Source organism: Zonotrichia leucophrys, chromosome Z (genome assembly GCF_028769735.1).
Source record: "Zonotrichia leucophrys gambelii isolate GWCS_2022_RI chromosome Z, RI_Zleu_2.0, whole genome shotgun sequence".
Classification (NCBI taxonomy): domain Eukaryota; kingdom Metazoa; phylum Chordata; class Aves; order Passeriformes; family Passerellidae; genus Zonotrichia; species Zonotrichia leucophrys.
The window spans coordinates 34929454-34942670 of NC_088200.1; the positions used below are offsets into that span (position 1 = coordinate 34929454).

General features: G+C 37.5%; 1 protein-coding gene across 5 annotated transcripts in view; it reads left to right on the forward strand.

The window, feature by feature from the left end:
* Window positions 1-13217, forward strand: part of AP3B1 (adaptor related protein complex 3 subunit beta 1) — a 153058-nt gene that overhangs the window by 13119 nt on the left and 126722 nt on the right. For all 5 annotated transcript variants that reach the window (XR_010443078.1, XM_064735990.1, XM_064735989.1 and 2 more), the window contains exons 2-4: window positions 825-900; window positions 7105-7179; window positions 12433-12528. Coding sequence is in view for 4 of the 5 variants with exons in the window: in XM_064735990.1 (XP_064592060.1) it covers window positions 825-900; window positions 7105-7179; window positions 12433-12528 (247 nt within the window). In the remaining variant the exon portion in view is untranslated. The remainder of the gene's footprint in view (window positions 1-824; window positions 901-7104; window positions 7180-12432; window positions 12529-13217) is intronic.

Below are 13217 nucleotides of genomic sequence, written 5' to 3' on the forward strand. Positions count from 1 at the left end.
GTTTCTATCTACTTTTATCTTTCAGTAAATCAGGCAATCTAGATGTTACAAAAAAGCTGTTTCTTCAAAGAATCTTTTTTGTAAACCTTCGTATTCTATAAGTGCAGTTAGACTGTGATCTGTTTACTTCTAAAAAGCCGAGCAGGATGAGGTTTCTTATTAGTGACAGCTAATAAAAAGCTGTATCTACAAGAGAACATTCTTATTAACTTGATATTTTTGTGAGAGAATTTTATTTCAGCTCTAAAAAGTGCTTGGACACTGTATGTGTCTAATCATCAAGCTGTCTTAGTCCTACAGCTGGTAGAACGTACTTCAGTTCTGAGGCTTTTAATCCTTAGCATAGAGGATAGCAAATTGCTATCAGAAAGGCAGGTAGGAGCACAAGGTTATATCCGTGATTCTTAGTGAAATTCAGAGCATACTGAAGTTTGGATTTTTCAGTGACTTACATAAGCTGATATTATATTTTAACACAAACATGCCAACTTCTAGTTGTTACATCTGGCTCTCTCTGGAGGACAAGGGAGAAGTGAATGAGTTGTTGGTTTAAACTAAGCTCTTCTTGTGCTTTAGGATTTCAGCCTTCGAGACAAGTTCACTTAACAGCAGATTGAAGTTTCATGGTCTTACATTGTTTTTAGAATCTGGTACATTCTTTTGCTAAACACTTCATTATACAGAGTAAAAAAAAAAATTAAAAGCGGGCAAGAGGGAGTAGTGCTTCACCAATAAGTTGCTGAGCTGATGCAAGCCTACAAAAAGGTATTCTGGTTTCATTTTTTAGCTTTTCTAATTGATGCTTTACTGTATTTTTACCATAGGAATGAAGACCTAAAACAAATGTTGGAAAGCAGTAAAGATTCTGCAAAGCTGGATGCAATGAAAAGGATTGTTGGGGTATGTGAATTTTTTTTTGTTACAGTTTTTATGTGTTGGGGGATATGGAAGTTTATTATTATTTTTATTTCTTGGATGGGAATAATGCTTTCCTTTTACACATTCTTAACCAGATTAGCATTTAAGTCTTCAAATGATCTCTAAAAGTTGTGGTGAAGAAATGGTAAAATTCTTGACTTGGCATTTTGTGTAGAAATTGGTGTATTTGGATATATGCAGTCACATGCTTTAAAAATATTTATGTAACAGTGCAAATATACCTGTAAACAACTATTTTCAGTGAGACCTTGAACTGGAAATGGCTTCTCAAGAGATGCTTCAAATTCGTCAGACTGGAAACAACAGAAATGTGCAGGAATAAAATGACAAGTTGCATTTACTATTTTTATTTTATTATTGTATGAGGTTTTTCTTTTTTGATTGAACATCATCCCTGAATATTTGATAACTTATTTCAGGTGAATGTGTGTGATTGAATAATGTTTAACACTATTATATGTTTAAACCCTGTAAACAAAACTTCATGAAGTGGATGGAATCACTTTATTTCTTCTTAAAAGCATGGGAAGAATGTACTACAGGTGATTGTTCAGTGTTCACTTGGCTTTTTTGTTTTGAGGCTTTTGAATCTGCTTTCTGTCATTGTTTTTTCAGTCTACTCGGGATGTGCTTTATTTTTCTGCTTGGTTTTTGCGTACTTAATCCTGTCCAAGTACATACCAAAGTGAGTAGGTACAGGTGGTGTCATGTGATCGTGTTCTTTCCTCTAACTCCAGAGCTGGCTTCCCCCTTCATGATTGTCCAGTGATGGGAATTTTAATCAGGATTGTTGTTTTTTTTCCTGTAATCCCTTAGTCCTGCCAGAGACACCATTTACCTGTGAGGTCCGGGTAACCTATCAGCTGTTGTTTCATAATGTCTTTCTTGGGTTTGGGAAAGGTTTTTTGATTCATCTTCTCCAACATGATGTGGGATTGCTCAAGGGTTTGACCAGTCTGGCATACAGATGTACTGTTGCAAAAACACATGATCTTTATAAGTGCCATGATAAACTTACATTCTTCTGCTTCCCTCAGAAAGTCATTTTTTTCTGGTTATTGCTGTGGGTGGAAGAGTTGTGGCAAGTTGCCTCTTGCTCCCTTGTTTTTGTTTTCTGAATAGCTGGCCAAATCTTTTTTGTATTTGGAAACTGTTGAAACTGAATGTCATTGTGTATTTATATATATGGGGGGAATTAAAAAACATTAAATTGAATCAGCTTTAAATTTTAAACCAAGGCTTTACTGGGTTGGTTTTTTTATTTTCCTTTTTTCGTACAAAAAATGCTCTCATTACAAATGAGTATGCAATGAGCAAACTCTGTAATTTTAGATACCTGCTCCTGCTGAACATTCAAAAGAGGTTTTAATGGCTTCTTTAATTTCCTGGAAGTGTGTGATACCATGAAGTTGGAGATGTGTAGTTAGCAGTGATAGCTGTAATCCTTGATGGACTTTGGCTGAAGTGATCAGGTTCAAGAGGTCTTCAGCGAGGGAAGGCAGAATTTACTGCACACATTGTTTCTTCTACTCCCCCATTTTCCAATTCTGACAATTCTCTCCAGTTTCCAATAGCAGATTTCTGTCCTTTCTCTAGTTCATGGTTGTTGTTTTCTGTTCCTGTTCTAAGCGCTCTGCACTGCAGGAAGAGCACTACTTCCCCAAATGGCAGTGTGCAACCTTTCTGATTTTTGGATATTTTTCCCTTGCTCAGCTGCTGCTACTTGAAGTAGAAACAGCCCTCTAGCATATAGGGCTGACCATTACTTAACGGCAAGTGAGTTGTTTGATTTACTGAATCCTCTGTTTTCAGTTCCTTTCATATCTTCAAGGTATTTGCTGTTTCCTGTGCTATGTTTAAAGTGGGTTTCACACCAGATACCTGGCACTAACCTCTGGCTGACATAACAAACTCAAACAATGAGCTTGACAGTCCAAGACTGGGACATTTCACAATATGAGCATGAGGCCTTGTAGCAGTGGCGATAATGTTCTTGTGGAGCACAAAGGTACTTTTATGCTTACATGCAGAGGGAACCTTACATCTCTCAGGAATGAGATGTGTTTTTCAGAGATGAAAGGCTTCCTCTAGCCTTATTATTACAGGAAAAAGGAACTCTATTGTCAGAGTATCACTGGAATGCTTATTTTCAAAGTGTTAGATAGTTTAAAAAACTTAAAGAATCCACAACTTCTCTGGCCAACCTGTTCTACTGCCTCACCATCCTCACAATGACTTTTTCCTAACATCCAGTGTAAACCTATCTTCTGTCAGCTTAAAGCTGTTATCTGTTGTCCAGTCATTACATGCCCTTAGAGAAGTCCCTCTCCAGCTCCCTTTTAGCTCCCTTTACATACTTGAAAGTGCTCTAATGTCTCTCCAGAGCCTTCTCTTCTCTAGGCTGAAGCCTGTCCTCACAGGGAAGATGCCCAGTAAGGTGTCCTTAACCACGGAAGGTGGGTTAGTCTTTAAGGTTCCTGCCAACCTAAACTGCTCTGTATGACTATAATTCTAGGATACCAACAGTTGTCTTAATATTTTAGTATTTAAGAGGCTTAACTTTCATTTGTTCATATAGGTGTGATAGCAAAGTAGCAGGAGAATGCTGGTGCACTTTTTGTGGTTGCTTCCTCCATTAAGATAGTTTGTGAACTTTCTCCTAGGGAGATGGAGATTCATTACAAGTAAAACAAAATCTGTCTTCCAGAGAGTGACTTAAAACAGCATTGTTTCAAGCATAGGAGTAGTCCAGTTTTGATCTCACTTCTCCCTTTATGCATGAAGGTACCTAAGTGTACTTTTAGCTAAAATATGACTTTCATGATCAATGACCTTTTTTTTAATCAGTGTGTTATTTTGCATGTTTCTTCTTCTTATATGCATGCAATAAAATAATTGCAGTCTTTGGAAGAATATATGCAACATAGCTGGTTTAGAAATAAATTTTTGTGTACATATTCTACTATATACATGAAAACATAAAGCTGATATTTCTTTTAAAAGATTCACTGATGTTAAAACAATGAGTACTAGATAGTTAAACCTGTTTGAATTTCTGGGGAAAAACCAGGGAAATTTCTCTCCTGAAGATTTCAGAGCATAAGTTTAGGAAACTGTCATATGCCTGAGTTCCCTCAGAGTATCATCCATGTCTGTGTGTCTTCTCATGTGGAAAAAAAAAAAAGGTACATCTTGACATTACACAGCACTTGCACTAGAATGAATGTTTTTATGCAAGAAATCCAGGTGTATAAGACAACACAAATGGCAAATGTCTAGGCACAGCCACAAAAGTGATTTGATAGACATTAGTCTTGGAACGAACCTTTATGTTCTTTCAGGTTAATGATCCATAAGCTAAGGAGGGTCTACACAAGTTGCTATGCAATCATGAATCAAAATACACTCTTTTAAAAGGCCCTAAATACATATTTACATGATACACTGGAGCTATTATGGTAGATCAATTGAATAATCCCAGTAATGCATAGAGTCATACCATTACAATGTATCAGGGAGGTCTGAGGATCATCCCTGTTTTTGAGTATTGTAACTTCTGTTGCACCAAGATAAGATGATAATTTTTCATTCTTTCTTACTTCTCTGCAGTGCATCTTGTTGCTAAGTTCTGCCTTGTCATTTTGAATTTGGCATTTATTGTGGAGATCCCCCAGTCCTGAAAGTAGTAAATCTATTTTAGATTCTTAGTTAAAAACCCCTTGGAACTCATTTAATGTGCTTACTTTTTCACAGTACTAGTGTCACTTCCTGTGTTTTAGTACAGGTGCAATTAACAGTTTAAGATGTTAAATGGGTTAGATCAAAATGTCATGCTGGACAGCTGCTCTTACTCCCTTTTTGAAAGACTGAATAATAGCTTGGGCTACAGCTGCCTTCTTTTTGGCATCCTCCTTCTAAGCTTCTCAGAATATGCGGTTTACTAGATATTTCCTGGGTTTGTGTGTTCTTGCTTTTGTTGCATGAGATCCTAACTCTTTATGCTTTTAATGTATTTTATCAATGAAATACACAAACAGATCTGTGAGTTGAGAATATGAAGTTTAATCAGCTGTATAATGTGGTGTAATGGTTGGAATGTGATGGTCATGGACATGAGTAACTGCAACTGCAGAACTCCTGTTTCTTTGTTGGATCCCTGGGTATTTTTTCTTGCTTATGTATCTTGGACCCCAGTGAACATTGGTGATAAGAGATGTTCCTCAGGGGTCTGTGCTGGGACCTGTACTGTTTGATATCCTCATTAATGACATAGATGATGGGATTGAGTGCACTTTCACCAAATCTGCAGGCCGCACAAAACTGAATGGTGCAGTTGACATGCATGAGGGACAGGATGCCATCCAGAGGCATCTGGACAAACTTGCAGTGTGGACCCATGGCAGTCTTATGGGGTTCAACAAGGCCAAGTACAAGGTCTGGCCCGTGGGTCAGGGTAACCCCCAGTATCAGCAGAGTTTGGTGGATGGAGGGATCAAGAGCAGCTCCGACAAGAAGGACTTGGGCATGCTGGTGAACGAAATGGTATCTGTGAGCTGACAGTGTTCATTAATAGCCCAGAAAGTGTTGCCAGCAAGTTGAGGAAGATGATTATGCTGCTCTATTCCACTCTCTTAACAGAGTCCCAACCTGAAGAACTGCATACAGTTCTGCATTCCTCAGGACAGGAAAAACAGACATGTTAGAGTGGCTCCAGAGCAGGCCACGAAAAGGATCTGAGGGCTGGAGCACCTCTCCTGTGTGGGCAAGCTGAGACAGTTAGGGTTATTCAGCCTGGAGAAGACTCTGGGGAGATGTTACTGCACCTTCCAGTACATAAAGGCGTCTGTAGAAAGCTGGAGAGGGACTTGCCAGTAGGGCCTGTGATTGCTCGATGAGAGTGGATGGTTTTAAACTAAAAGACAGTTGATTTAGATTAGATTAGATTAGATTAGATTAGATTAGATTAGGAAGAAGATTTTACAAAGAAGGTGGTGAAACACGGGGACAGGTTGCCCAGAGAGATGGTGAATATCCCATCCTTGTAAACATTCAGTGAGGGGCAGCCTGATCTGTGATTATCTTGAAGATGTTTCTGCTTGCTGCAGGACTAGATGACTTTTAAAGGACTATTCTATGATTTCTTAGTGAGATTTTGTGGGTTTTGATTAATGTGATGTTTGACTGGCTGAATCTTGACCTTGAGCAAGACGCACAAATTCTTAGAGATGGGAGTGCTCTGGGTCTGTATCAGCAAGACTGAACCTGATGTAACTTGATGTAACATTGTCCTGAAATTCCAGTATTTGCAGTTTAGACATGAAGCACTGCCAGACGTCCTACTGGAATTATATCTAAGCAGAACATTGTGCAGCTGTAGTGTATATGAAAGTATTTTACTCCTTCTTATGTACCCGGTTTCCTACAAATAACTTACTTCTTAAGCTATTTGAACAAGACCTGAAGCTAAGCCGGGCTTTTGATGTTTATGATCTTTATTGTGACAGTTGTATTGTTTGTGACATGCCTTGTTCATGATCAAACACGAAAACTTTGTTTCAAAAAAAAAAAATTGGTGGGTTGATTGATCTTGCTTTTACTGTGTGGCTTTTGTGTTTTTTTTTTTCTTTTTTGTTCTGTATAAACACTTCATGGCCTTCTGTGTTTAGCTTGCTTTTGAAAATAACTTGATTTTGTTTTTAAAGTGTGATGTTTATTTTTATTTTTCTCCTTGGTTCTGTTGCAAGCAACAGCTGTTCCAGGCAAAAGGAGCAGGACTTAAGCTTCTATGACTTCTTGGATTTTGTTGGGTTGGCCTTTTTTACCCCCCTCCACCACCCAAAAGGTCATTCTGCGGGGCTTTTTGGGTTAGAAAGGTCGTTGGTTTTAGTAATTTTGAAAGCATTAAAAATTATTTGCTGTCTTATGTGTTAAAGTCCAGTTCAAGTCCACTCCAGCAAAATCATAACCAGACAACACCCAAGAGTTTTTATTGTATGGATTGTATCCTTTAAGGTCTAGTAATTAACAAAACCCCAAATCCTTATCCTCAATTTCATAGAAATGAGATTTGAAGTAAAGATCTGTAATAAACCAACAAAACCCAAACCACATTCTAAGAATTTATATTGTTACATTACTCAGATTTGTCTCTTCTTTTTTTTTCAGATGATTGCAAAGGGAAAAAATGCTTCTGAGCTGTTTCCTGCTGTTGTGAAGAATGTTGCCAGTAAAAATATTGAGGTATTCCTCTAACTTGTTAAACATACTGTTGTGGAAAATCTGTTTATGAAAATTTTGTCTAATTGTATTAGACTTCAACATAATGCATAAAATCTCTAGTATCATTAATGGAACTTCTTAGGAGTTTATTTCAATAATGTCATTGTGGTAATAATTTTATGCATAAATGAAGGAAACCTGTTGGATGATTTGGAGGAAGAAATAGTAGCTCTTTACATTTGAAAGAAAAATTGCCTAATTTTAGAAAGATTATGAGGTATGATGTAATTGAGGAAAGTTATTGTAGTTCAGTATTTGAAGTGTGGTGCTTTTTGCAAAGCTTGGGTTTGTGCTACCTTGTATCTTTAAACATCTATTGCAGATCAAAACTGAAAGGTAATGTCTGGGTAAAAAAAAAAGGTGTGTTCTTGCATCTGTATTGGGTGTTATTAGACAAAAAGTAGCTTGCTCCTGTATCTTTTTTTTTTTGTTATTGTTTCTTGTAAGAAAGCAAAGGGGCAAAGTCCATCCTGGACTTGTGAAAATTCAGATTTCCAGAATGCTAAAAAATTGAGGTTCTGTTAAAGAATGATGTGTTTAAATCCGCAGGGTTACTGTTGTATAACCACAGGGTGTATGTAGAAAATGTAACTCTGATGCTCACTAGCATTACTGTGCATACTCTGACAACTTCTCTGTAGAAGTGTCACAGTTATAGTCGACTTTACAAATAAGATTTTGATAAAAATAGCATCTGTAAGTTTGTAGTTTGAGACCTCATGGTGCCTAACAAACATCATTTTGATGAAAGCAGAGTGAACATGCAATGACTTTAGTTAGTTCCAACTGCTCAGGATTGTAATTTTTAAAAAACGTGGGCAACAGTTGTTTGAAGTATTGGATTTTAAGGAGAGAAATCATTTGAATGTATGCTTCAGTTCTTCTGTCCTCTTCTGAAAACATGTACTTCAGACTTTATTATTTATTGTTATATTTTTATTATTAGTAGGAACAAAAAAATATTTTTTCCCTGGCTTATGGCACTAAAGGTTGTATTTCCAATAGTAATGGCCTCAGCAAACTCCTTTCTCACTCTAACATGCTGTGATATAATGGATGAAACATCAGTTTTCTTCCTTAGTTACATGGATGGATATTAATAGTCAACTTTGAGTTTTATTTTAGCTTTGAAGAAATTATTCTTTTTTAGTTACTACTTTGAAATCTTTGGGTTTTTTTGTTCTTTGAGAGAGAGGATTTATTTGGTCAAGGCCAAGTATTGAGCTCTGGTAAGTCAAGGAGGTGCAAATATGCAAAGATGCTAATTCATAGTCTTTCAGGAATTTACTGTATTAAAATAATTTTAGAAGTTGTAATTGTACTTTTAGTGACAGGCAGTAAAAACATGTGGGTAAGAAATCAGACTAGTTAAATATTCTGTTCAAATGTAATTTATGTTTGTAAGTTATGAGTAGTCTTAAATAAAATTTTTAACGGGGAGACCTTAGACAAAGACAAGTGCCCTAAACAATATTATTTATCTGGAGTTCTTTTAACTGTTAGGGCTGGAGCCTCTAGTCTGATAGAAGCAAGACTGTCCTAGCTCAAGGCTTTTAACCCAACCAGTAGTGAAGCTGAGACTGTATTCCTGGTAGGTGTGCACATACATGTAAATATTTTATCTGTACTTACACAGAACAAATGTGCATGTAGAGAGGCACTCATGTAAATTGCCACGGGATATTCAGGTGAGCACAAACAGTATCAGCAGCTTGGCAGTTCAAGATGGTCTGCTAGTGGAAATGTGTATATATACAGTGTTCATCCTCATGGAGTCTGCCCAGTGCCTGGCCCATGGATCTCAGTCACCCCTGTTGATGGCATCTGGACTTATGAGCCCCTAAGGCTGTAGCCCTTTCTTGTTTGCTGGTACAAATGTCTTTACACACAGGAATCCCTCTAAACCAGGACTCTTCTGCTCCCTCATGGACTCGCCCTTGGACACACAGGTGTGTGCACCTCTGCGCACATACAGGTGGATCTGGCTAGAACTTTCTTGCTCCTCTACTAACTAAACCCCTGTGCCCTTGAAGAGATGCACAAAAAATCGTGGTTCTTGCCCCTAGAGACCCACAGGCCATGGGCTTTCCTTGCATCAGGATGGGACTTCACTGGTCTGTGGCATAGCCAGCTCCTCCTGTGGTCTTGCCCATAGATGCTCACACCCACACCTACTTCCTTCCCAGACCACTTCACCCACTTGTCTGCTGGTGCAGCTTGGTGCACCGCAGACAAATTGGCTTGTGCTTGGTTTCACATATTCTGGTCTCTTCAGTTACACACATGCTCATGGGGCCATCTAGCTTGTGGTCCCAGCCTAGGTGCTGGCAGCCAGACCCTCACTTTTTCCAGATGCTTGCCTCCTTGGGCTTAGAGATCCCTATTGCTTGATCTAACATTGCAGATGCTGGAGTCATACTTTAATCCCCTCACTCTCGTCTCTCTAGTTGCTGGTGCCCATGGACATAGCAGCCCTTCAGCCTGTGGCCTGACTGTAGGTGTAGGCACATGAATGCATCTTCACACCAAATAAAGAAAACAGTTCAAAATGAAATTTAATAAGTCAATGCAACAGATTGTGCTATTCACATGCAGAGAACAGAAGGATAGATGTACCAATTATCAAACTGTTCAGCCCTCTTATCCCTGATGTATTATTTTCCAGATCATGTCGATATCCCTTGCTTCTCCTTCACTTTAGTTCTTCCCCAGAACATCCCATGTCATGTCTAAAATACTTTTCATCTGTGTCCCATTTCTGTACATGTAAACACCTTCAGTCTGAAAGGTGCTCTAGTCTTTGTTGGATTTTTGGTGGTTTTAACACCTGGACATAGGAGGTGCAGCCCTCCTGAGGTTTTTCTGGGAGGAGTGTGACAGGGTATCCTTTCTCTGAGTCCTAAATATGTTTTCCCTCCTATTATTTTGTTTCTTTCTGCATCTCTGAGCTGATGGTTCCTGTTATGGGCTTGGGAGAAACTAGAGCAGGATGTTGTGTGCACACATCCCTCCATCCCCCGTGTGGGAGGGATGCTTTGTGGGTGTGAATATGAGGTCTTAATCACATAACCAAACATTATTAGTAGAAGCTTTCCACTGTTTATATTTTATCGACCTTTTCTCCTACTCTAAAACAAATAGACAGTTATGTGAACTCACATGTCATCAGCTGTGCTGTAGTTAAACTTCCCTACTTACCCATTTTTCCACCACTTAATGCTAACATATTTGTGAAGGAAGAGACTGTTAAACTGAACAGAGATCAGGACATTTAGTAAAGCCATCTGACAAATTTCTCTATCAATTTGAGTTAGATGACAAGTTTAATTTGTAGTGTAGATGTACTTGTAGCCATCTAGTTAGACGTTTTCTGTCTCAGAAACTTTATCATGGTCCATTACATAGGATGCTTTATGAGAAGTTACTAGATTAAGTCCAATTCTTAGTGCATTGATCCTGTTTCCTGAAAATGTTTTGCCAACTTTTTCCCTATTCCTAAGAATTCTTAACCAAATCTGTCTGTTAAAGTTGCTGCAAGGCAGTAGCCTAAAATACACTGATTTATCTGAGTAACCCTGAGAGTAGCTCAGTTGGCTAGGGCACGGTGCTAAAAACACCAAAGTTGTGAGTTCCATCCCTGTATGGGCCATTTGTCAAAGAGTTGGACTCAGTGATCCTTGTGACCCCTTCCAACATTCTGTAATTCTGTGGATACAAATTCCGTAATTCTGGATACAAAACATTCTTTGTATGCATGTCATTTTCCTGAATTTTCTGCCCAGAAATGGCTGCTATATTTTTTAAAAATCAGGGCTCAGTGCTCTGATGCAAGAAAATGGAGATGAAGAGGTGGTATAATATGTGAATTTATTTTGAGAGATGCAAAGGGCACCTTATTGTTTACAGAAGTGCCTTATGATTTTTTTGTTGTAATTGCATGCTGACCTCAGCTTGATTATATGCACTAAGTCATGGTTGGTAAGGATACAAAAAGTGACCTAATAAACAATTGGTGGTATAGAACAAAAATTAAGTCTTCATCAATAATTCATGGATTTTTATGTACTTATATTGATAAATTAATTAAACAAATCTGCCTGTGTTCCTCAAGCCTAATGTGCCCCTGTTATGATTAGGTTTATAGAACAGAGCATTTTAACATTGAATGAAGGTAAATGGTAAAAGAATAGTGTAGTCACGGAGCTCTGAGTGCTTCCATTTCTAGTCACAGAGTGGTTTCAAGGAAAGGAGGCTTTCTTTGCACACCTGCAGTCATTCAGTGCACAGGCCTCTTGTGGTCAATGTTGATTGCTACTTCTCTAACTGAACAAAAAATAATTTAGCGTGGTGTAACCGTCTGTGATTTAATATTATGGGTTTTTGCCAGAATTGGCACAAAGATAGGTCTTCTGATAGTGACAGCAATTATTAGCACAGCTGTAGTTGAGGGTCTTTCAGAATTTTCCATTATAAACCCCAACAGTCAGTTTACTACTCAAATGTAAAAAAATGTTTTCACTGCTTCCTGGATATGAAGTGAATTAAACTTTCCTGGGGTAAAGTGAATTAAACTCTCCTGTGGTAAAGTGAATTAAATTGAATACCCTCCTCCCCAAAATCATACTGAGGTTTTCTTAATCTTTGGACATTGTATCCTTTGTAGTATGCTTTGCTTATATTGCATCTTTTGAATGCTTGTAGTCATGCAGAGGTGAGTCTAACATCCTTTGTTTTCATCCAAGATAAGTGCTCTTTTAATCAGATTTGAAAGTAAGTTACCACAGTTAATCTTTAAGTTATATTCGCTTTCAAATGTGTTAAAGTAATTTATTTTGAGTTTCAAGGTAAAATAAAATGGTCTTGTTGAAATTCTTGGCTATTTCACTTTAAAGTATTTTCTATAAGAAAAAAAAAGTATGCTCAAGTGATCAGTTTCCCCATGTCAGCATCTTAGTTTATTATAGTCTTAATTTACTAGTTAATAATATAAAGCAGAACTTTGTGTTACTACTCTTCATCTGACTGTTTAATTAATTAGGTAGCATGCAGCACCTCAGGCGTTTCATAAGACATTGGAAGAAGCACATGGGTGCTCTGAGATCTATTAGATTTTTCTTAGAAGAAAATGTTGGTAAAAATGTGAAATCTAGAAGCTAGTTTTATAGAATTATAAAACTTGCTCATAGTGAAATTCACTGTGTTTTTTCTTTTCAGATAAAAAAGCTTGTGTATGTTTATCTGATGCGCTACGCAGAGGAGCAGCAAGATCTAGCATTATTGTCCATCAGTACGTTCCAGCGTGCTTTGAAAGTGAGTGACTACTAAATAACATTTTATGGGGAATTTGTAGCTGGTAGCACAAAAAAAATATATCTGTGTAAGTGTAGTATGGTAAACTAAAGCATGTAAATATCTACATCTGCTAAAGCAGTTTTAAGTTACGTGATCGACGTATTTTTTTTCTTCTACCTCAATCCTTGTCAAGCAAGCCTGAAAGTAAGTAAGTAAGTAAGCCTGAAAGACTTAAAATTGCTTCACTAAAGGAAAACAGCAGAATGGTGCTTTCAAATCGACATGCCAAACATTTAATTTCTGGAATGACTTTTCTCATTCCAATGTAACTTGTATGTATGGAAAAAAGACCCATTATTACCATGAACCACCTATATTCCTTTTAGTTTAGGTCAAAAAATGACCTTTGTGTACAACAGAGAATTGAAACATAAGGAAGACAGTAGTACCTAAATTAAAATTTTCAGTGCCTTGCACATGATACTTTTTCATTAAAAACACAGAAAAAGTAGCTTTTTGTACTCTTGTTTCAAATGAGATAACAATGAGAAATGGGATTAAACAGCAAAGTTTAGGATTGACTTTGAAGTGTGACTGTGGAGAGAAGAAAGATTTATTAAGTTTCTGTTCTGAAATTTGGCCAGTTTTTATAATAAGAAAAGATTGGGCTTTTTGTGTACTCTTCTTGTATTCTAGGTTCATTTCAG